At 44.8% G+C, this 25,494-nt stretch overlaps 1 protein-coding gene across 1 annotated transcript in view; it reads right to left on the bottom strand.

The window, feature by feature from the left end:
• KMT2C (lysine methyltransferase 2C) overlaps positions 1-19,083 on the bottom strand; it is a 283,967-nt gene extending 264,884 nt beyond the window's left edge. The window contains 1 exon segment of the mRNA XM_038559782.1: positions 18,704-19,083. Coding sequence (XP_038415710.1) covers positions 18,704-18,864 — 161 coding nt within the window. The 5' untranslated portion in view covers positions 18,865-19,083.
• Positions 19,084-25,494: the final 6,411 nt, after the last annotated feature.

Here is a 25,494-nt window from a genome sequence, read left to right on the forward strand (position 1 = left end):
TCAGGGTTGTGGGATAAAGCCCTACATCGCGCTCTGTGCTCAGTGCAGAGTTGGCGTAGGATTGTCTTTCTCTCCCTCTGCCTCTCTGCCTTTCCCCCTGCTCTTTCTCTCTTTCTCAAATAAATGAACATCCTTAATTTTTTTTTAAAGTAGTACCACAAGGGGATCCCTGGGTAGCACAGCGGTTTGGCGCCTGCCTTTGGCCCAGGGTGTGATCCTGGAGACCCGGGATCGAATCTCACGTTGGGCTCCCGGTGCATGGAGCCTGCTTCTCCCTCTGCCTGTGTCTCTGCCTCTCTCTCTCTCTCTCTCTCTCTCTCTCTCTGTGACTATCATAAATAAATAAAAATTTTTAAAAAATAAATAAATAAAATAAAGTAGTACCATAAGTGTTGAAAGAGGAACTTTGAAAAACGTTTTTTCCCAAGATAAAACCTGGGCTGGGAATTTAAAGTTAACCATCTGATCAGTTTTAAGTTACCAGTTTAGATGTAGAAAGTCTTGAAGAGGGACACCTGGATGGCTCAGCAGTTGAGCATCTGCCCTTGGCTAATGGTGTGATCCCAGAGTTCTGGAATCAAGTCCCAAGTTCCTCCCTGCAGGAAACCTGCTTCTCCCTCTGCCTGTGTTTCTGCCTCTCTCTCTCTCTCTCTCTCTCTCTCTCTCTCATGAATAAGTAAATAAAATCTTTTTTAAAAAGAAAAAAAAAAGAAAAAGTCTTGAAGAACCCAAAAAAGGGGGGGCATCTGGGTAGCTCAGTAAATTGAGCATCTGCCTTCAGCTCAGGTCATGATCCAGGGTCCTGGGATAGAGTCCAACATTGGACTCCCTGTTCGGTGGGGAGCCTGTTTCTCCCTCTCCCTCTGCCCCTCCCCTTGCTTATGCTGGCACTGTCAAATAAATAAAATCTGACTCCTCGGCAGCCAGCCCAGGTGGCTCAGCGGTTTAGCGCCACCTCCAGGCCAGAGCCTGATTCTGGAGACCCTGGATGGAGTCCCATGTCGGACTCCCTAAAGGGAGCCTGCTTCTCCCTCTGCCTGTGTCTCTGCCCCTCTCTCTCTTTCTCTCTCTCTGTCTCTCATGAATAAATAAAATCTTTTTAAAAAATTAATAAAATTTTTTTAAAAACCTACCAAACAAAAAACAACACAAAACTATTAAGAGAGTTTAGCAAAATAACAGAATATAAGACCAATATACCATCAGGGGTTGAGCCCTTCTCTCTCTACTACTGCAAACTCCACTGTAGGAGTCCACTCGTATTACCAAAACAACAAACAAACAACACCCAATTGTATTTCTACATACTAGTAACAATTCATAAATGAAATTAAGAAAATAATTCCATCTATGACAGCATCAAAAAGAACTAAATACTTAGAAATAAATTTAACCAGGGGCTCCTGGGTGGCTCAGTTAAGTATCTGACTTCAGCTCAGGTCAAGATCTCATTGTCCTGGGATTGAGTCCCACCTCCAGCTCCAGGCTCAGTGATGAGTCTACTTGTCCCTCTGCCCCTCCCCATGCTCCTGCTACAGTGTTCTCTCAAATAAATCTTTTTTAAAAAGGATTTTGGGATCCCTGGGTGGCGCAGCGGTTTAGCGCCTGCCTTTGGCCCAGGGCGCAATCCTGGAGACCCGGGATCAAATCCCACGTCGGGCTCCTGGTGCATGGAGCCTGCTTCTCCCTCTGCCTGTGTCTCCGCCTCTCTGTGTGTGTGTGTGTGTGACTGTCATAAATAAATAAAATTAAAAATTAAAAAATTAAAAAGAATTTTAACAAAAAAAAAACAAAAAACAAAAAACACAAAACCTGCACACTGAAAATATATTTATATAAATATACAATTGCTAAATTAAAGACTAAAATAAAGAGATACATGGGCAGCCCCAGTGGCGCAGCGGTTTGGCACCGCCTGCAGCCCGGGGTGTGATCCTGGAGACCCGGGATCGAGTCCCACGTCGGGCTCCCTGCATGGAGCCTGCTTCTCCCTCTCCCTCTGCCTGTGTCTCTGTCTCTCTGTGTCTATGAATAAACAAAATCTTTACAAAATAAAATAAAATGAAGAGATACATGATCTCATGTACTGAAATAGTAAGGTATCAGTTCTCTCAAGATTGATTTACAGATTCAATATAATCTTGTGTATTGAAATAGTAAGGTATCAGGGCACCTGGCTGGCTCAGTTGGAAAAAGCATGTGACTCTTGATCTCTATGACTCTTGATCTCAGGGTCAGAAGTTCAAGCCCCACTTGGGATGTAAAGATTAATAATACAACTTAAAAAAAAATAGTAAGATATCAATTCTCTCAAGATTGATCTAAAGATTTTTTTTAAGATTTATTTATTCATGAGAGAGAGAGAGAGAGAAGGCAGAGACAGGCAGAGGGAGAAGCAGGCTCCCCATGTGAAACCTGATGCAGGACTCGATCCCAGGACCCCAGGATCACGCCCTGAGCCAAAGGCAGACGGCCAACCACTGAGCCATCCAGGCATCCCTGATCTAAAGATTCAATGCAATTCCTATCAAATACCCAATACATTTTTGGTAGAAACTGGCAGGCTGACCATAAAATTTGTATGATAATGCAAAAGACCTATAATAGCCATAACAACTTTGGAGAAGAACAATGTTAGGGGAATTAGATTACTTGATTTCAAAATTTATAATAAAGATATAGTAATCAAGATAATGTAATATTAGTGTAAGGAAAGACATACAAATCAATGGGAGAGTCCAGAAATAAACCTAGGAGTTTATGATCAAGTGATGTTACAATTCAATGAGGAAAGAACAGTCTTCAACAAATGGTGCTGGAATGACTCTATATCCATATGCAAAATAATAAACTTAGACCTTACCTCACACCATACACAAAAATCAATTAAACATATCACTGACCTTAAAGGGAACACTATAAAAGCTTCTAGAAGGAACCATAGATTTTTTAAATCTTAGCCTTCACAAGAGCTCTTAGATATGGTATGAAAATCATAATTCCATAAGAGAAAAAAACTGATAAACTGAATTTCATCAAAATTGGAAACCTTAGCCTTTCAATAAACATCATTAAAAAGGGAGTAAGAATAAGTCAGAGACTAGAATACCTGTAAATGATTTAACTCATAAAGGACTTGTACAAAAAATATATAAAGAAGGCAAACTATGGATATAGCTTAAAAAGAAATGGCAGTACTTGACAGGGGTAAGAAGGATGGGATGAATAAGGCAGAACAGAGGATTGTTTTGGAAGTGAAACTAACTCTACAGAGTTAGATACACATCACGTAGATACACATCATTATACATTTTTCAAAACCCACAGAATGTACAACACCAAGAATGAACCCTAATGTCAACTATGGACTCTGGATGATAATGAGGTGTTGTCAAGGTAGGCTCATCAACTCTAACAAATGTACCACTCTAATAGAGGGTGCTGATAATGGGGGAAGCTATGTATGTGTGGAAGTAGGGATGGGCTACGAGAAATCGCTGTATCTTCCTCTCAGTTTTGTTGTGAACCTAAAACTGCTCTAAAAAAAATAGTCTGGGGGCAGCCCGGGTGGCTCAGCGGTTTAGCACTGCCTTTGGTCCAGGGCCTGGTCCTGGAGACCCGGGATCAAGTCCCACGTCGGGCTCCCTGATGGAGCCTGCTTCTCCCTCTGCCTCTCTCTCTCTCTCTCTCTCTCTCTCTGTGTGTCTCTCTCTCATGAATAAATAAATAAAAATAAAAATAAGTTAAATAAATAAATAAATAAAATAGTCTGATATGTATACATATATAAAGAACTCTTGTGACTAAAAACTAAGATGCACAAGCACACAAAATAGGGAAAAGATTAAAATTTATATTTCACCAATAGAATTGATACTTTACCACAGAAATGGTAAATAAGTATTTGAAAAAATGTTCAACATCATAAATTAGAGAAATGCAAATTAAAACCACAATGAGATATCACTACACACCCACTACAACAGCTAAAATCAAGAAGATTGACAATTCCAAGCATCAGCAAAGCTACAAACCTTCATACAATGTTAATGAGAATGTAATACGGTACAGGAACTTTGGAAAAGTCTGGAAGTTTCTAAAAAATTTAAATATACATTAACCATATAACCAAGCAATCTCTATACCTAGGTACCTACTCAGAGAAATAAAAGCATTTATCCAAAACATTTTCCAGATGTTCAGCAGCATTATTCATGGTAGACAAAATACTGCAAACAATCCAAAAGTCCATTAACTGATGAATTGATAAAATATGGCACATCTATACAGTGGAATACTACTCGTCAACATAAAGAAATAAACTGTTAATAAATGCAACAACATGGATGGACCTCCAAGATATTTTTCCAGGCATAGGTCTACACTGGAACCTAGCATAATGGAACTTAGGATAAGTACCAGTTTGACAAAAGATCATCATCTCCAGATCTTAAAGTGTAATCTCAGATGTCAAATCAGCCTGTTGGCACTTCATTTCCTAATCCATAAAATGAAGACACTGGAATTGATAACAGTGAAGGTCTTTCTAGTTCTGAGGATGGAAAATTTGAAAATAAAAGTTAGGCAAGTATTTTTTTTTTCTTTCTTTTTCTTTTTCTTTTTTTTTTTTTTGCAAGTATTATTTCTTGATGAAAAAGAGTAGTATGGAAAATCACTTTGGGTTCTCATTCTGGTCTCTTGTAACATATATCCTCTCTGTTTCATCTTCCTTGTTGTTGCCAAAGTTATTTTCTAACCAAGTTACATTGTTACTCTTCTGTTTAAAATCTTCAATGGCTCCCTACTGCCTACAGTAAAAATTCAAAATTCTCAATTTACTTTCCCTTTCTCATTTTCTCAGATATTATTAACCAGAAGGGTTTTTTTTGTTTGTTTGGTTGGTTGGTTGGTTTGGTGAGCTTTTTTTTCTTAACTTTATTGAGCTATAAATGACAAAATTGTAAGATATTTCAAGTGCACATCATGATTTGATATACATATACACCATGAAAGGATTCCTCCCACCTATCTAGTTAACTAATACATCTATCATCTCACATATTTATCTTCTTCGTGTGTGTGTGCAAACATTTAAGTTTTATTCTCACAGCAAATTCCAATTCTATAATACACAGTTATCAACTATAGTCACCATATTATATTTAGATCCTCAAACTTAATTCATCTTATAGCTGAAAATTTGTTTCTTAAAAAACAAAGACCTGAGTCAAACACACCTGGATCCAAATCCTGACTGCATCACTTACCAACTATGTGATCTTCCTGAAACAGTTCCTTCATCTGTGAAACGAGACCCAATGAGTCTACTGCATGTGACTGTGAAGCATGACCTTCTGGTAAGCCCTGGAAGCAACTAACCCATAATGGCCATGGACTAGTTGTTCCTCACCCCTCTACTCCCTTCAGTTAAATTTGTTTTCATTCTACAGGACTCGACTCCAAAGTTTTCGTGTCTTAACACCCCTGCCTTAAGTTCCTCCTTCTCTAGCTCCCTAGCACTGTGCACCATGTTCCATCACAGGATGTGCCATCTTCCTGTACAGTGCGTACTGAATTGGTAGATGCTGAGGGTAGGGATCATCTTATTTGGTTTCTCCAGCATACACACATAGTAGATTCACAGTAACTTCTTCCTTTGGTAATTAATAGAAAACAAATAGCCAAAGTAACCCAGACTGAAAACATATGCTGTAAAAACTTTGAAAAGACAGGTTTAGGGATCCCTGGGTGGCGCAGCGGTTTGGCGCCTGCCTTTGGCCCAGGGCGCGATCCTGGAGACCCGGGATCGAATCCCACATCGGGCTCCCGGTGCATGGAGCCTGCTTCTCCCTCTGCCTGTGTCTCTGCCTCTCTCCCTCTCTCTTGGTGACTATCATAAATAAATAAAAAAAATTAAAAAAAAAAAAAAAGACAGGTTTAAAATGCCTATACTCTAACACCACATACCAATTTTAACATTTGATGCCTTTCCTCCTTTCAGGTGGGTGGAGGAAGGAAACAAGCACAAAGTAAAGAATCAAGAATCCAAGCCCCAGGGATCCCTGGATGGTGCAGCGGTTTGGCGCCTGCCTTTGGCCCAGGGCGCGATCCTGGAGACCCGAGATCGAATCCCACATCAGGCTCCCGGTGCATGGAGCCTGCTTCTCCCTCTGCCTATGTCTCTGCCTCTCTCTCTCTCTCTGTGACTATCATAAATAAATAAAAATTAAAAAAAAAAAAAAAAAGAATCCAAGCCCCACTCCCTGTGTGGAGCGTGCTTCTCTCTCTGCCTCTCTCTGTGGGTCTCTCATGAATAAATAAAAAAAAAAAAAAAAAGGAATCCAAGCCCTATGACTCCTGTATTATTTCTACCTCTGGAAAATGTTTTGTATATTTAATAGTATTATTAAACACATCACCTTGATTAATACATTGTAGTATAGCAGTCTACCTGATGGTCATATTCATTTATAGGTAACAAAACATACTCCAAAGTGAAATATGAATTCTTGGGTGAAAATATTACTCTATATGGTGCTGACTAGCGCTCTTCACCCAATACTTCTAGTTCTTCCTCCAGAAATATGATAGGATTTTGCCTCCATGCCCTCTTCAAGTTAGGTGCTACCATGTGACATTCTCAGGCCAGTGAAACATAAACAGAACTGACATAATGCCGTTGCTTTAAGTCTTTAAGAGAGAGCACAACCTACCATGTTCTCCTTTTCCTGCCTTGGCCTGGGTGTAGCTTATTTATTTTATTTTATTTTTTTTTTTTTTTATGATAGTCACAGAGAGAGAGAGAGAGAGGCAGAGACATAGGCAGAGGGAGAAGCAGGCTCCATGCACCGGGAGCCTGATGTGGGATTCGATCTCGGGTCTCCAGGATCGCGCCCTGGGCCAAAGGCAGGCGCCAAACCGCTGCGCCACCCAGGGATCCCAGCCTGGGTGTAGCTGTTGTAGAGCAAAGCTCCCAAGCCAGCCTATGATGAACACACAGCATAAGCAAGAAATCAACTGTTGTTGACTGAGGCAACTAAGACTTACTTGAGCCTGTTTGTTATCCCCGACATATTCAGGCTATTCTGATACACACTTTATTAAGAAGTTTAATATTAATTTCTCTATATCATTCCAATCTCCAGTGTTGAGAATGTTCTGCATACAGTTGGGTCTCCAGTTTATTAGCAAACTTTTTAAATATGGAATGAATTTTAGGATATCTTTAAAATCTTTAATAAAAAAAATAGGGTATCTTTAAGAGGAAAAAAGATAATCCAAAAGTTAACAAAACAAGCAAATATTTTCTATGAAAGGATTTTAAAAACTGAAGTAACTACTCATAAAAAAAGCTGAAGTATGTAGCACAGTATATAAATGACAGCATGCTATCACTCCCCTATTTACCCAAAATAAAGCCTTCCTCTACTGCCTCACCCTGCTGAGGGCAAGTACTAGGACTCAGGTGGGGTTCCACAGAACACTGCAAGTAGTCACTACTAATCAACTAGGACTGGCCCTCAGTATGAAATCTCTCTGCCATCTCAAGTGGTTCTATATCATCATTTTCACACACGAGAAAACCTAAGCCTCTGGAGACAAACTGGTTGCTCACAGTAGTGGAGACTACTGGCTGTTCCTGCAGTGTCCACTCCCTCTCTTAGCAACAAGGCTCTAAATCTATTCTAGGCAGCAATGCACTCCCAGCCTCCTCTGCAGCCACATATGGCCATATGACTAGACTCCAACCAATTACAAACAAGCTGAAGCATATGGTACTTCTTAGAAGAGTGTTTTAAAGACAGAAATTGCACCCTTGGTCTACTCTTCCTCGATTCTACTTCAGTGGACATGGATGTAATGAGTAGTCCTCTAGAAGCCATCATGAAATCTGAGGGCAAAGGCCTTATCCTAGAAATGTCTGAGCAGAGAAATAAAAGGAACCAAGTCCCTGATGATTTTGCAGTGCAAAGGTACCATACCAGGGCTAGCACCTACCCTCCAGGTTTGATGTGAGAGAAATAAACATTCCTATTCCAGTCACTGTTAGTTAGGGGTTTTCTTTCACATAAAGATAAACCCAATCCAGACCCAGGAATAGAACCCAGGGATCCTGACACAGAGACTGTTAATCTGCAGATATGTAGAAAATACCTGTAAAAGTCACAAAAGTAAAATAGTGTCTTTTTTTTTTTTAAGATTTTTATTTATTTATTCATGAGAGACAGAGCGAGAGAGAGAGGCAGAGACACAGGCAGAGGGAGAAGCAGGCTCCACGCAGGGAGCCCGACGTGGAACTCGATCCAGGGACACCAGGATCACGCCCTGGACCAAAGGTAGTGCTAACCTGCTGAGCCACCCGGGCTGCCCAATAGTGTCTTTTTAGAAGCTGATTACCATAATTATTTTATCTTACCATTACATATTATCTAATTATAGTCTGATCTACATTGTGACAACTACATTTTTAAAGACCATTTAAATTCTCCAATAATATGGGACCCCTGGGTGGCTCAGCTGTTGAGCGCCTGCCTTCAGCCCAGGGTGTGATCCAGGTGTCCCTGGATCAAGTGCCACATCAGGCTCCCTGCATGGAACCTGCTTCTCTCTCTGCCTATGTTCTCTGCCTCTCTCTGTCTTTCATGAATAAATAAAATCCTAAGGAAATTCCCCAATAATAAAAATCCACTTCTATTTCAAAACACCTTAGTGAAATAAGAAGCAAAAGTTAGGGGCAGCCTCATTTATCTCAGTAAAAAAGTTGAAAAATAATGATTTTTGGGGTGGCTGGGTAGCCCAGTCGGTTGAGTGTCTGCCTTGGGCTCAGGTGGTAATCCTAATCCCAGGGTCCTGGATGGAGCCCCTCTCTGCTCTGCAGAGTCTGCTTCTCCCTCTCCCACTCCCATTCCCTCCTCCTTGTGCTCTGTCAAATAAATCTAAAAAAAAAAAAAAAAAAAAGGCAAAAGACGCAATGATTTTTATCATTTGTATCTCAAATAGTTTTTGTTCTTAGTCTCTTAATTTGCAAAACCATCTGCTTCCATTTTATACTGATATATAACAAACCACCACAAAATCTAATAGATTAAAACAACCTTTTTTTTTAAGATTTTATTTATTTATTCATGAGAGAGACAGAGAGGCAGAGACATAGGCAAAGGGAGAAGCAGGCTCCATGCAGGGAGCCCGATGTGGGACTCGATCCTGGGTCTCCAAGATCACGCTTTGGGCTGAAGGCAGGCGCTAAACCCCTGAGCCACCCAGGGATCCCTAAAACAACCATTTTTATTTATTCATAATTTTGCAATATAGGCTAGACTCAGCTGCCTGGTTCCTCTGCTAGTTTTACCAGTGGTCACTTCTGTAGCTGCATTTAATGAAGAAATTTGACAATGGGCTGAACTCAGCTGGGACACTGGGCTTCTTTTTTTTCCGTGTAGTCCAGAATCCCTCCCTGTCCACAGTTTCTCCAGCAGGGTAGGACCTGCCTTCTTATGTGGTGACTCGGGCTCCTAAGCGTGCAAAAGCAGAAATTCCTGGCCTCCTTCAATCTTAGGCCCCAAACTAGCACAGAGCCATTTTTGCTGCATTCGACTGGTTAAAGTGAGTCATAGGGCAAGATAAGATACATGGGGAGGTGACCATACAACAGCATAAATTCCAGCAGGCATGGTTCATTGGGGGTCACCAACATAATCGACTACCTTCTCCCCCTTAATTACTGTGCAGGTTAAGACCTTTATGTATGATCTATAGCATGTGATCACCTCTCTGAGGCTCAGCTGTCTGAAAATGAGGGTTTAGATGAAATGTTCTTAGAATGCTCACCTGGTTTTTAACATTCTATGACTCTAAGTATGTATGTCTGATATGAGTAAGCTTGGCCATACTAACCAAATACTTCAACCTTGGTAGAACAATTAGATGGTGAGAGCTTTAAGGTAAAAAATATAATTAATTCTTTAATATGTTTCATATTGTTACTTTACATGCAACTGGGTGCTTACTCCAGACATGTGGTATATGCCACTAGGATCCCCAAGATCAGGAAATCAGGAAGTTGTTTATTTGTTACTAGGCTCCACTAAAAGACGGAATTAACAACACAATCACACAGACTTCCTACAACCACTGGCTATGCTGCTTCTAATGTAAATGATTATACTAAGAAGTAAAGATTAAAAGTGACCCAGTATGAAAGACATAAGAAATCATTTAAACCACCTGAAAGGAAATCTCAGGAAGACCTACTAATAAAAACAGGGTCGGCAGTAATATGAAAAAAATCACTATGACCACATTCACAAGTTTGGATAATGAAAAATTTTTAATAATTCTGTAGTAACAGTACTACATATACAGCTTCAAGAACTGCTTTTGCTCTTCATGTGTTCCTCATAATAAGAAACATTCTATAGAGATTTCTGCTGACCTAGCTTTTTTATCTTTCTTCTTTTTGTCTTTATTAGGGACAGCTGTGCAGAAAGGAAATCTTTATCGTCCCCTCCCACCCCCAATAACTACTACATTATTTTATGCCATGACATTTTTATTTTTTTTTAAAGATTTTATTTATTTATTCATGAGAGATGGGGGGGGGGGGGCAGAGACACAGGCAGAGGGAGAAGCAGGCTCCTTGCAGGGAGCCCCACACAGGACTCCACCCCGGGACTCCAGGATCACGCCCTGGGCCGAAGGCAGGTGCCAAACCGCTGACCCACCCACGGATCCCCTGCCATGACATTTTTAGAGTGAGTCTGACATCTCATCACATGTCTGTCCCTAACAAGTTCTAGGATATCAGAAAAATGTTGATAACTGATGATAGTGACAATAACAAATATTACCAAATTCTTATAATAGTACCTCTTAATAGCGCTTAGTTTGTGCCAGACACTATTCTAAATTCTACACATACACAAATTCACAACAATCCTAAACTAGGTGTGCTAGTATGTGCACTCTGTAGATGAGGCAACCAAGGCAGCAAAAAGTCCAGTAACTTCCCAAAATCAAGCAGTTATTAAGTATTGGAACCTGGATTTCAATTCAAGCAATCTTGGTACTTAAACCTGTGATATCCCCCAGAACCTCGTTTTCTCATTTGTAAAACATGATTATGGCTTCACGTTATTGGTTTTTTAAAAATTGCATAGAGGGGGATCCCTGGGTGGCTCAGCGGTTTAGCGCCTGCCTTTGGCTCAGGGCGTGATCCTGGAGTCCCGGGATCAAGTCCCGCGTCAGGCTCCCGGCATGGAGCCTGCTTCTCCCTCCTCCTGTGTCTCTGCCCTCTCTCTCTCTCTCTCTCTCTCTCTCTCTATCATAAATAAATAAATCTTTAAAAAATAAAAATAAAAATTGCATAAAGGGGCACCTGGGTGGCTCAGCTGGCTAAGTGTCCAACTCTTGGTTTTGGCTTGGGTCATGGTCTCGGGGTTGTGAGACCGAGTCCCGCATTGGGCTCCATGCTCAGCAGAGTCTTAGGATTCTCTCCCTCTGCTCCTCCCCTCATCTGCTCTCTAAAATAAATACATAAACAAACATAAATAAAAAGTGCACAGATGTACATACAAGAGTATATACTCCCCAGAAGTATTAATAATGTTATGTATTCTTCCAAATAACTTTCTTTTTTTTTTTTTTAATTTTATTTTATTTATTCATGATAGGCACACAGTGAGAGAGAGAGAGAGTGAGAGAGAGAGAGAGAGACATAGGCAGAGGGAGAAGCAGGCTCCATGCACCGGGAGCCCGACGTGGGATTCGATCCCGGGTCTCCAGGATCGCGCCCTGGGCCAAAGGCAGGCGCCAAACCGCTGCGCCACCCAGGGATCCCCCAAATAACTTTCTATACACAAAATATCTGCATAAAATTTGGGGTTGTGTGCCCTTTACAAAATAGAGTTAGTACTAAACTTACTGCTTTGCAACCTTTAGAAGTTTTTCCTCAAGTCAACAAATGTTTTAGACATTCTCCCACTTTGGTACCCACAGGTCCATCTCTCTGTCCTGATAAACTGCATGGCAGGTCCACTGATGGGTATTTTGCTGCAGCCAATTTTTCTTTACTCATTTTCTAATTTTCTCTGCTGCCATGAGCATCTTTGCACATACATACTTGCCCATTTGTAGGAATCTATTATAATTTCCTTTCTAGTTTTTATGGGCTTTCTTGGTCCCTTCCTACCCCACCCCCACTATGTCCTAAGAAAAGCTCTTAATAAAGTACTTAATAAAAGGACTAAATTCCACAGACACTCCATATTCTCAGTGATTTCATGGAAGTCACATCTTTAATCACTTATCCTAATGGAGCTCCTAAGCTTCAATGCTACACCCCCAAATACTCCCAGACGTTTCTATCTCCTCGACATCTATGCCAGAAACCAAATTTCCTCCCCTGCACTGACTGAAATCTCTCTTCCTTTCCATCCACATTACCAACAATATACCGTCTGCCTTGATCACCTCACACCATGATTATTGCAACAGGCTGTTAATCTCTGCCTCCAGGTAACTCCTCTCTTCATATTACCAGGGTGGCTTTCCTAAAATAGTTGCCATCAAATCACCAAGTATTACAGTACCTACACTCAACTGTATAAAATGCACACAGAATACAAAGTAATTTGATAACATGACTGTCCCCTGGAAGACTGCAAATATCTGCTTTTTAAAAAATTAACTTAAAAAATAAAATAACCTGAGTATAAAGCAGAGCAATTTGAAGACCTGTAACACACCACATATTAAACCTGACCTACAAGATGTAGTCCCAAATAGTGTTTTAGATCTTAATTGAAGATACTTAAGAAGAGATTTCACATAAAATTCCAAGTTCCCAGTCTCTCTTGAAAAACCAAAGTATCTAAAAAAACAACATCTGACAGTCTCACATGGCAACCATCAGCCAGAATTGTCTATCAGCTGCACTTAAGCAAAGCATAAGATTCCTAGAACCCTTCAGGCTGTTTTTACTCACCAATTTTTCCCCAACTCAAGGCCTTAAGTTATGTCAGCTGTCTTTCAGGATCTTACAAGCTGCATGCAATCATTTCAATTACCTACCTAGTCCCTGTAAACAGTTTATAACCCCTGGACTACAAAGCCCAAACTCATTAGCCTGGCATTCAAGGACCATCATGGCATGACCCCAATTCCCACATTAAGCCTCTGTTCTAGTCACACTCCACCAAGAAAATACATTTTACATTTCCTGCTTCAATAACTTCACTCACACTGCTACCCCACAACACACTCTAACTTTCTCACTATACTTGACTAAATCCTATCAATCCTTCAAGTTCTAACTCCAAATCTTGCAGATCCCTGTTGGCCACAGTGATCTTTCTTCCATAGGTGACTGTCCACCCCTACATGCACTTAACACTTACAGGCTCCTTGAATAACATGTGCCAAACGAAAGATCTAAAAAGTTACAGGAGAGGGACACCTGGGTGGCTCAGTTGTTTAGCGCCTGGTGTTATCCTGGAGTCCCGGGATCGAGTCCCACATCGGGCTCCCTGCATGGAGCCTGCTGCTCTCTCTGCCTGTGTCTCTGCCTCTCTCACGAATAAATAAATAAAATCTTTTAAAAAACAAACAAAAAAATAAAAAGTTACAGGAGAGTATTTCCCAGACTTCTTAAAACAATTTCAACACTTGTGTATCATACATAGTTACTGCTTTCACAAAATTAATACCAAAAGCAAAGTCAAACAACTTTCCCATCTTTTACATGAGAATTTTTTCTAGACAAAGGGCAAAAAGAGCTGTGTCATCTGTTTCTCTTGTGTTCTTAAGCCTTTCAAATTCTGCATAGAGACCGACAATTCCCATCACAAACTCACAATTGGTCTTTCCATTAAATTTTCACACTAACCACAAGCATACATTTATATGCAGGCCATCACCAAAGAGAGAGAGAGAGAGAGAGAGAGAGAGAAGAAATTGTCCCTATTTCACTCCATAACTTTTGCAACTCCTACTGCCAAGAAGTTCTGAAAATAGACACTGTAGCACAAACATGATAAAGACAATTTTTAAAAAGAGGAGGAAGGTATTAATCAGCTTGTTGAAATTTAAAGATGGGCCAAAACAATAAAGGAAAAAGAAAGGGAATCTCTCTCAAACGCACACACAGACTGGTAAATTTATTCTATATCAGCTAAAAATTATGTTCAGTCCAAACATCTCATGGATTAAAAACTGTATCAAATCCTATGCAAGGTATCTTATACCTCCCCACCAGCCAAGATCACAGAGAGCATCTAATCTATAACTAAAAACTGACCATTTTCATTTTGGAAATGAGGTTTCAGGGAAGCCCTTCAGTCATAGCTACACGTGGCTTAACGATACAAAGTTGGACAAGCACTATCTGATTGTGGCCTGGGGAATACCATGAAGTTTTGCAAAAAGGTGGGGGGCGGAGAGGGGCGGGTAGAGCAGTGTTTTTGTGACCCTGCAAACTGACTACAAATATGGCATAGGCAGAATTAACTGAGCTAGTAGGAAAATGTATTAAATCAGTATTTTCAGAATGGGAAAATAATTCTGATACTTAATTCACATGGAAACCCATGTATATCAAGTTTATATAGTAATAACCAATATACTGAACATAAAATTGAATATTAGACTAATAACATTCTCAAAGACTAGAGATTTCATGAATAAGACCAACAAGACAATAGCAAACTACAATGAGGTCAGGTTGGAGAACAACCACCTAACAGATGAGAGGCTGCCATTCCTGGACCAGCTTTTCAAGTACATTAAAACATTCCAATGCTTATTAAGTACCAGAGACCAGTAATTGCCAAAATTTCCATGTATCTAATTTCTTGAAAAATAAAAAGAATTACTATCATACAAATTACAAATTTGCATTATCTCAAGCATGAATAATAACAGTGGTATCTTTCGACTACAAATTGTTGCTTTATGAAACTGCATATATTTAAATGCAATCCACCTTTTTTTTTTAATTTTTATTTTTTTATTTATTTATGATAGTCACACACAGAGAGAGAGAGAGAGAGAGGCAGAGACACAGGCAGAGGGAGAAGCAGGCACCATGCTCCGGGAGCCCGACGCGGGATTCGATCCCGGGTCTCCAGGATCGCGCCCTGGGCCAAAGGCAGGCGCTAAACCGCTGCGCCACCCAGGGATCCCGCAATCCACCTTTTTATTTCAAGTTCACAGCTATGGAAATGAGATTTTTAAAAGGGGAAGGGACTTACAAATATAGAATAGCAACAGTCATCTGCAGCAGAGTTTTTTTTTTTTTTCTGTCCCCTCTATGACATCACTGTGTTGTGCCCAATTTTCTACAACAATAAGGCTCAAGGTGGCTTTCTAATAACAGTAATTGCCCTTTGAAAAGAAAGTGGTTCAGTATATAAAGAGAGTTTTTTCAAAAAGAGTCAAGGATAGTGCCTCAGAAATCCTATCCCCACCACCTGCTTCTCCACCACCCCCACCCCCACACCCACCCCATCCCTAACATTAACTTTGTTGACTTAGTTAAAAAAAAAATACATATATATATATATATATATATATATATGGTAGAATGGTTGTCTTCCCAATTTAGTAATGTGAATATATATTCCAAGGAAGGAAAAATAATATCAAAGCTTTGGTAAAACATTCCTAAATATTAACAGAGAATTACACCTCTAGTTTGTGCCTACTCTGTGGCAGGAGCTTCTTCACCAATGGAAAGACCTGTACCTCTAATAAATATTATAAACTATTCCAAATAACCAATTATTAGATAGTCCTTACTGTTAAGAACTTTTAAACAAATGTAAATTTCACTGTTCCACTTCACATTTGTGCAACAGGAAATCCTTATAGATCTACTTTTCAAAATGCCTCTAAGATCAATAGCTTCAGTTTAAAACTCTTGATTTTAGTAAACAATTTTAAGATAACAATAGTTCATTAAAACTAATAACTATATAAATACGATAAATCAAAAATTATCTAACAGCATAAAACAAGAAAACGCTAAGCTTACTTACCTAATTATTAAAAATTCAAATATTCAAACTCAAAGAAAGTAAAATTAGCAGAGCATGGTTACCCTCTTTTTCTAAATCCAAAGACAAATACGCAAACCCACTTTAAAAACAACTGTCATAAGACATCTTCTCTAGCATAAAACCACCCAGTTGGTGACCATCCAAGTGACAGGGCCAACTTAAAAACTTGCATCTCCATTGCACTTCACAAAACATACTTTTTTTTTTCATTTCTTAGATAAGTATTTGCAGTCCCATGTAATTTTAGCATTTACAAACCTAATTTACATCTGTTACAGTGCCGTTTCACTTTCAGGATCTTCACTACCCAAGTGTAGGGTCCTTGCAACACCGTATAGAGACACACAACTGAAAATTCTTCTCTTTGCTTTCCAGCTCACGTATTAGTTTCCACTTACATGTTTCTAAAACAAATGGAGATTCATTCCCTTCAAAGGACACACCTAATTTTTTAAAAAGCACTAAAAAGTTTGGAATCACCAAAGTTACCACTAAATTTCGTATAAGGAATGCTGAATCACCTCTCAAATCCAAGAAAGAAAACTCTCTTAAGACTTAGAATTGTGCTAAAGGTTTCCCAAAGTATTGATGTTTTTATACTGTTAGCATCATTCTGTAGAAATTTTTTAATTTCTCAAAGGACTGCTTTTTCTTTATTCGTAAGATGAGATAAAAATTAAAATAATATACTGGTAATACCCTAATCCAACCTTTCTTCCGGTGTACCCAGAGGCTGCACTAATACAAATGAACTCATTTCGATCTCAGGGGAGCTGTGTCTGTGTGCTTGTGTGTGCGCGCGCACGCACTTGCATGTGTATGGGTGAGGGGCGTGACAACACAGATGGGTCTACTCTTCCTACAGCAAGGATCTAAGAGCAAATCTAAAACATATCAAATTAATATTCAGCAAGAAACCAAGAGGAGTCAAATGGGAAGCAATTAAGTTAAACCCCAAATAAGGCTTGATATACGTTGCTTTAAAGGACACAAAAAAGTGACAAAGTTTAAAGTCACTTAAAACACCACTTTCCTTCTCCAAATGCCACTTAATAGAGAAATAATAATAATGGCATATTTTTATAGCAGACATGTCATTACAATGCTCGCTAGCGGCATAATAAACTCTAACTTTGTATCCCAAAGAGGCGAATGCAATAATGTACACATATCCTGTACTTGTTTCTCTCATGATTTGTCATAGGTGGTAAGAGCTGGAAATAAAAATATGGAGGCAAGTTAAAGGGCCTGAATCATTTTCATTGTAAAAGGACAGCAAAGCAGGAAAGAGAACATCCAGCCGGGGCTTCGTGGGTTTCCCACAGCCCTGCCTGGCTCTGCCTCGGTGAACACTGCTGCTTCTACTACGTACCACCGAGCATAACAGTAAGATCACCAACCGAAAGCGCCCGAGCACAGCAGCAGCAGCAGCAGCAGCAGCAGCAGCAGCAGCAGCAGCGGACTCTGCGTAAACGCGCCGCTCTCCCCCGCGTCCCCCTGCACCTTTCCACGCCGGCGGCTCAATGAGCTGGGATCCCAGAATGAAATGAGTAAGCAACACACGCCATTCTACAACTTCCGAAGACAGTCGCAGACCTTCCATGGCACCGTCAGGAGCCGCAAGAGCCCAGCCACTCGCTGCATGCACTAAAACGGGCTGTTTCATCTCCAAGCAAAGTTGCCGAATGACCGCTTTGTCAAAGACATTTCCAGTAATGGAATAACCCAAGTCTAAGTCCCGCTGCGTGCTCGGGTACCGAGGAAACCCCTCCCCAACCCGGCTGCAGCTCGGGGTGGGGGGTGGGGGGGCTCCCAGGACAGAAGTTGGGCCACATTTCCATCTGCATTCCGTCCGAGCTGACGTGCCGTGCACGCCCGGCCTGCTGCGCGAAGCCCGCTCCGCTCCCCAAACTTGTGCACGCTCTGCCCCGGCCGCGCGATCACACCGGCGCCGAGTCCCGGCCCCGGCGGTGCGGCGGCGGGGGGAGGGGACGGAGAAGTCGAGGGACTTCCTAATCTATCATTAGAAGATGAAAGCACCGGCTCGGGAGCAAGGAAAGTTCAAGGGGCAGCTAGCTGACAAAGGGAGGCGGCCGGGTCCTGCCGGCGCCCCCTCCCCCGAGGCCGGCGGGGAGACCACCTGGCCCGGCTCTTTGACAGCTCCGCGAGTGTCCCGCGGCGGACTGCTTTGTAGTTGACAATGCGCGCGTCCGGGGACCACCGAGGTGTGCGGCGCTGTGTGCTTCCCCGCTGACCACGCTAGGCCGGGGAGAACCTCCCAGAAACGTCTCCCAACACAGATGCACCAAGAAAAGCCGGGCGCAAGGGCCAAACTAAAAAGTAAAGTGCGGCGGCGGCGGCGGCGCGGGCCGTCGGAGCCCGGCCGGGCGGAGTGAGGTGCGGGCGCCCGCGGGAGGCCGGGCCGGGCCGGGCCGGGTGGGGGGCGCGGGGCGCGGGGCGCGGGGCAGGCGGGCGGCCAGCCAGGCGGGCGGGCGGGCGCCCCGGGCCGGAGCCGCGCGGCCGCCGGGCCCCACCCCCACCCCGCGGGGGCGGCCGGGGGCGCGCGGGGGCAGGGGGCCGGGCGCGCCGGTGACAGCTCCGGCCCGGCGCCGCGGCTGGCTCCCGGCCTGGCTCCCTCACACTCAACTTACTTCTTTCTGGCTCTCTGGAAAGGGGAAGCGCCATCTTTGCGAGGCCGGCCCCGAGGTCTTTTGTCTGCGGCTGCGGGGCTCGGGGCCGGGGCTCCGGGCTCCTCGGGGGGTGGTGGCGGCGGCTGCGGCTGCTCCGCGCTCTTGTCCTCCTCCGACGACATCCTAGTCACCAGGAAAGACACATGGATCCCGGTCCTCCTCCTGGGGGGCTCCTCCCGCCGCCGCCGCCGCGGCCGCCGCCGCCGCTGCTGCTCGGGTTCCTCCTCCCCGGCTCAGCCTCTCGCATTTCCCGCAGCCCCGGGAGCAGCAGCAGGTACCGGGAGAGGCGGCAACATGGAGCGAGCAGGACACGCACTCACACACATACGCGCGGGCGCGCGCACCTCGGCGCGCAGGGGCCGGGCGGGGGGCGGGGGGCGGCGGGCGGCGGGCGGGGCGCGGGCGGGAGGGAGGGGCCGGCCGGCCGGGCGGGAGGTGCGGGCGGCGGCGGCGGCGGCGGCGGCGGCGGCGGGCGGGGCGGGGCGCGGGCGGGGGCCTGGCGGTGCGGGCGGGCGGGCGCGGGCGGGCGCGGGCGGGCGCCGGGCGGGGCGGGGCAACTCAGGGGGCGCGGGGGGCGCCGGCCGGGGCTGCGCCCGCGCCCCTCCCCCAGCGCCCGCGGGCGGGAGGAGCCAGGGGCCGCGGCGCGGGGGGCGGCGGCGGGCGGCGGGCGGCGGGCAGGGGGTCGCGGCCCCGCCGGCCGCCCCTCCCCCGCGCGGGCCGCGTCGGGCCGGGCGGCGGCGGCGAAGTTTTGACAGCTGCTCCAGTTGTTGTTGTGGGTTCCGGGCGGCGCGAGCGCCGGCCCCTCAGCGCCCGCGCCCGCCCTCCCGGGCCGGGGAGGAGGAAGTTTTGCGGGTGTGCGTGTAGCACACACAGACACACACACGACCGTCGCCGCCGCGCGAGGGCCGCGCCGGGTCTCCCCCGGGCGCCCCGCACCACAGACCTCTCAAACTCGCCGCCGTCTCGCCCACACACGGCCGCCGCGACGCCCCCGCCCCCTCCCCCACTCCTCGGCCCCGCCGCCCCCCGCGCGCCGCCGCTGCCACTCACAGGGCTCGCTCCGCGCATGCGCCGCCCGCGGACGCGCCGCCGCCGCTGACCTCACCGCCCCTCCCCCGCCCCCGCTCCTCCGCCCGCCTCCCCCCGCTCCGCTCCCTCCCCTCCCCTCCCCTCCTCTCCCCTCCCTTCCCCTCCCTTCCCCTCCCCTCCCCTCGGCTCCTCTGACGCGGCCGCTGGGGCAGCGCCGCGACTCCGACTCCGGCTCCGGCTCCGGCTCCGGCTCCGGCTCCGGCTCCGGCTCGGGAAAGCGCCAAGCTGCGGATGAGGCGATCCGGGATCGGGGTCGCGGGACTCCGCGGCGCGCGCCTCTCGGAGAGGAGGGCGGCGGGGCCGCTGGGGCTACGCTCGGGTTGCCCGGGAGCCGGCGGCCGCGGAGACTCCCCTCCCCACACAGCGGGGACCCCGGGATCCCCGGGACCCCGCCCCGCGGCCGGCCGGACCGAGCCCCCGGCGCCCCAGCAGCTCCCGCGGACGCCGAGTGCGCTGCGACTTCGCCGCGATCCGATTCCGGGGAGAGTTTCGTTATTGTAACGTCATTTAAAAAATGGGCCAGAGACGGTTTGTAGAGCTGTCAGACAGAAAGAAGGGTGACATGTTGAGGAGCCAAGACGCCGAAAGACACCCCCCTCCCAGTAACAACCGCAAAACTCGATCTTGGCGGGGCGGGGGGGGGGTGTCCAGAAATGCGAGGATTTCCGAGCCACCTCGCGGTGCGCGAAAGTGGGGCTAGAAGCGGGGGAACGGGCACTTTCTCGGGAAGGACCGTCACACGTGTGGACGTGTGGACTCTTCTGCTAGGGAGGTGACTCCTCGGGGCTTGGCTTCACATTCACTGCCGACCGGTGTGCGTGCACCAGCGTGTGTGCACCAGTGTGCGTGCACCAGCGCGTGAGCACCGGGGGAGAGTACCAGGACCTATCAGCATCTGCAGAAGGATGGGGATGAGCTGTGCCGCGCGGAGCGTGCCCTCCGGGCCCGCCCCACCGGGGACCTTCCGACTGCGGGTCCTCCCGCTCCGCGCAGCAAGCTCCGTGCGAGGCCCCCGCTGCAGGTTCCGGTTTCGCAGCCAGGCTCTTCGCCTCCCATGACTCCCAACAGCCAGAACTTAAACTTTGAATTGTGTTTTCTATTTGGGCAAAGAATACACAGTTTCATTTCCAGAGCCTGTGCTGACCAAAAGCAGTTCCTTGAAATGGCTGAAATGAGGAGCCTGAGAAGATAGTCATTTGAATTCCTACGGGGCTTAATCCTTGCTGGCTTGTTCAAGTTTCCTAAATTTACAGCCACGGGATTTTTGAGACCGGGGAGAGGCTGACGTGGTAAATGCACACTATAAATTAAAAGTGTCCGATTTATAAATAGAAGTGCAACATGTATATGCCTAATGATAAATTTATGAAGCAGTATATTTAAAGTTTTTTCATTCCTCGTTCTCTTCAATTTTCTTTTCTTGCACATTACATTTTAAAGTACACTTTCAAACATTGGGTTATGAATCCAAATGCTTTTCTGTGTTCATTACTGAAATTAGAGCAGCCATTTCCAACTGTGAGTTTCACATGCACAAAATTATACATCAGGATATTTCAATATACTTCTTCAGCACTTGGGAGAATTTAAAAGAGTGTGTGCAAATTGCAAGTCACTCCTGCTGGAGAGAAGTTTTAAAAGGAATAACTGAGGACAGAACAGAAAAGTGGGTAGAATGAACAAAAAGCTAAGAAACCGAGGTCTGTGCAGTGATGCTTCTGGAAAGAAAAGATGTTAAGGGATAGGAAGTCCAGCCTTAAATCTCCATTCCTTCAGCTACTGTGAGCAGACAAGCAGTTGGGATCTGTTTAAATAGAATAGCAGGCTTGTGGGCCTGAAGTTCGCATGGGTAGAGCAAATAAAATACAACTCAGAAAGCAAAGGAAGGATTCAAAGAATACCTGTTTAACAAAGTTTTCCGAAGGTTTTTCCATGTCCATGATCCAAATTTCAGAGCCCTGAGACCACAATGGCAAAAAGCCAAGAGTCATGTAGCTGAGGTTACTCAAAATTATAAAATCAGAAAGGCACAAGTGTCTGGAAGCACCAAATGAAAATATATATATATATACTTTTTTCATAGGTACACAAAAATGTAGGTATTTTTAAAACAAGGTATATATACACCATAATATTAGCAGTAATCATCTCTGAAGGGTTGGATTACAAGGGACTTTCACTTTCTATATGACATTTTTCTATAATGTTTGAATCTTTCAGAGCACATGCAGCATAATATGTATTAAATATTTAGAATGTGGTTTGGGAGGTGAGGATTGTTATCTACACCAATGAAAAACCAACATCTCATGAAACTAAGCAAAATAAGACCCTCAAGGAGTCTAGCAAACAAGGGATGGTAAATAAAAATTCACAGTACAATAGCCATTCTTGCTAATGGAGGCCTATAGATGTCACTGATACGGTCTTTATTTAGAGTTTGTCTGTTTTGCTGTGTTTTAGTGAATGTAAAATATTTATAAGCCTCTCTCATAGGTTCACTAGTAATTGTCTCTCTCTCTCTATCTTTTTTTTCCCTGTAAAGTCTTAAACTCCTCAGGGTTTTTTAGGAAGCAAACTTACTGTTGTAGAAGGACCACTGAAAACTTAAATTCTACACCCTCTAATCTTTGTGTTCATGTTTTTACTGTTAAAGTTTCACTTTTGCAGTCGTAGGATATCAATTTTTGTCCTTTTTCAGTAAAAAAAAATGTTTTGTTTTGTTTTTAAGATTTATTTATTCATGAGAGACACAGAGAGAGAGGCAGAGACACAGGCAGAGGGAGAAGCAGGCTCCACGCAAGGAGCCCGATGAGGGACTCCAGGATCACGCCCTGAGCCAAAGGCAGGCACCAAACTGCTAAGCCACCCAGGCATCCCCCCCCTCCAAAAAAAATGTCTTTAAAAGAATTTCAGGGGCTTGTGGCTGGCTCAGTCTGTAGAGCCTATCACTCTTGGTCTCAGCAGTATAAGTTTGAGCCCCATGTTTGGTGTAGACATTACTTAAGAAATAAAATTTTAAAAGAATGTCAATCATTTAAAATTAGTTCATATTGGGACACCTGGGTGGCTCAGCGGTTGAGCATCTGCCTTTGGCTCAGGGCATGATCCCAGGATCCGGGATCAAGTCCCACATGGGGCTCCTTAGTGGAAGCCTGCTTCTCCCTCTGCCTGTGTCTCTGCCTCTCTCTCTCTCTCTCTCTCTCTCTTTCTCTCTCTCCCTGTGTCTCTCATAAATAAATAAAATCTTGGGATTCCTGGGTGGCTCAGCGGTTAAGTGCCTGCCTTCAGCCCAGGGCATGATCCTGGAGACCCAGGATCAAATCCCACGTCAGACTCACTGCATGGAGCCTGCTTCTCCCTCTGCCTATGTCTCTGCCTCTCTCTCTCTCTCTCTCTCTCTCTCTCTCTCTCATGAATAAATAAATAAAATCTTAAAAAAAATAGAATCTTTTTTTAAATAATTAATTAAAATTAGTTCATATTTAGTACATAGTGTGTTTTAGCTTTAAAAATTCTTATTGCCTTACAGGAGTTATTTCAGTAATATGTACCTGTTGTACAGAAAAATTAAAGGAAGAATCAAAGAGGTAATTAAACAGAACATTCACCTTCAAAAATAATTTGTGTGTAAGAGTGTGAGGCATAAGTAGATGTTGTGCAGCACATTTCATATAGATATGAATCTTGCCCTCTAGGGGTCTATGATTTAAGCCTGGCACTACTTAACAAGATAAACACAAAAAAGGGCAAGCAGGCAACTGAAAAATAAACATGGGAATACGTACAAATAGAAAGATTAAATATTTACATCCATTGTGTACAAGACCATGATCTTAATAGAAATGCATCTGGGGATGTGGGGGGAAGGGCAGAGGTGGAGAAGTCAGCAGACAACCCTGTCTATTTAGGAGAGAAATAGAAAAACATTGTGCCAACAAGTGGTAGCAACTAGAAACCTACCCCCTACCTCCCCACAAACCCTCGCCCCGCCCCCCCACACACACACAGGTTCCCCTTTATTGATAATACAAGACTACTACTGCGTTAGTTAGTTTCCAGGGCTGCCGCTACTAACTACCACAAGGTGGGGGGCTTAAAGCAACAGAAATGTATTCTTTCACAGTGCTGGTAGCTACAAGTCCAAAATCAAGGTGTTGGCAGGACTGGTTTCTCGTGGTAGGCTCTAGGGAAGAAGCTGTCATGCCCCTCGGCTCCTAGTGGTTGCCCACAATCCTTGGTGACCTCGGCTGTAGAGCATCCCTCCAATGGCCATCCTCCTGTCTCTGTGCCCTCACGTGGTGTTCTCTGGGTATGTGTCTCTTCTCCTCTGCTAAGGACCAGGCATATCAGAATAAGGATCCACCCTCTGGACGCCACACACACACACACACACACACACACACACACACACACACAGTGGCTCAGCTGGTGAAGCGTCTGCCTTTCAGCTCATCAGGTCATGATCTCTGGGGCCTGGGATGAGAGTCCATCTAGGCTCCTTGTTCAGCAGGGAGTCTGCTTCTCCCTCTGCCCCTCCCCCCTGCCCGTAATCTCGTTCTCTCTCGTGCTCACTCTATCAAATAAGTAAATAAAGTCTTTAAAAAAGAATCCCCCCAGTACAGTATGACCTCACCTTAATTATTCAAATCAATTTAACTACCAAACAGCCTATACTGGTGCCTACTCTCCTTAGCAGGTCAAAACGTGTGCAGGAAAATGTATATAATGAGTTAACTGCAGACAAACTTGGCACAAAATATTCACGTTTCTTTTACACCTAATCAATTTATTTATAGAATAAATAAAATCCAGGTGAATTTAGCAATGACAGTGTCCACATAGTGAGAAGTAAAGTTGCAATTTAGCAGTTCCTTGGTTAGTTTAAGCTATGTAAAGGTGGGTGAAAAATTTTTGGTCCAGGGACACCTGGGGGGCTCGGTGCTGAGCATCTGACTTGGGCTCAGATCATGATCCCAGGGTGCTGGGATCAAGCCCCGTGGGGAGCCTACTTCTCCCTCTGCCTGTGTCTCTGCCTTTCTCTGTGTGTCTCTCATGAATAACTAAATAAAATCTTAAAAAAAAAAAAATCGGTCCAAAATGTACAGTTTGGGGCCTGTTTCCAAGGTCAAAGACAATGACCAGACCCTCACATTCCCCTGTGCTGTGAAGTGAAATGGATGAAGATACCACAACATAAAATCATGTACCTTTACAATGGAAATGGAACTCAAGTCCCACCCATCACTCTTGAAGTCTCATCTCCTCAGCATGGCTCCCTGAGCCTGCCACCTGGCCAGCCAAAGTGTCCATCCCCTCTGCCCTGCCCCCCTTCCTCCCCCACAGGGAGCTCCAGACTTCAGAATTACCTTTGTTTGGTTCATCAGGCTGTCCAAGCCCCCTTCATTTCTCACGTGGCCAGTTCCTGCTTCTTTAGACCTCACCTCCATCCCTGACCGCCACTCTCCCCATGCCAATGACAATGTGTCACACACACACACCGATGCTTCTGCAAGCCCCATGCTTCCCCCATACCAATAGCTCTCAGGGCCTGGAAAGCGTCCCACCCTGGCTGTCTGTATCATACCCGATGCCCTAGTGGAAAGGGCTGCAGTTGTCTGCCCTTACTCATCTTTCATCTCTATGATTCAGCAGCTGCTCAA

Source organism: Canis lupus, chromosome 16 (assembly GCF_011100685.1).
Source record: "Canis lupus familiaris isolate Mischka breed German Shepherd chromosome 16, alternate assembly UU_Cfam_GSD_1.0, whole genome shotgun sequence".
Classification (NCBI taxonomy): Eukaryota; Metazoa; Chordata; class Mammalia; order Carnivora; family Canidae; genus Canis; species Canis lupus.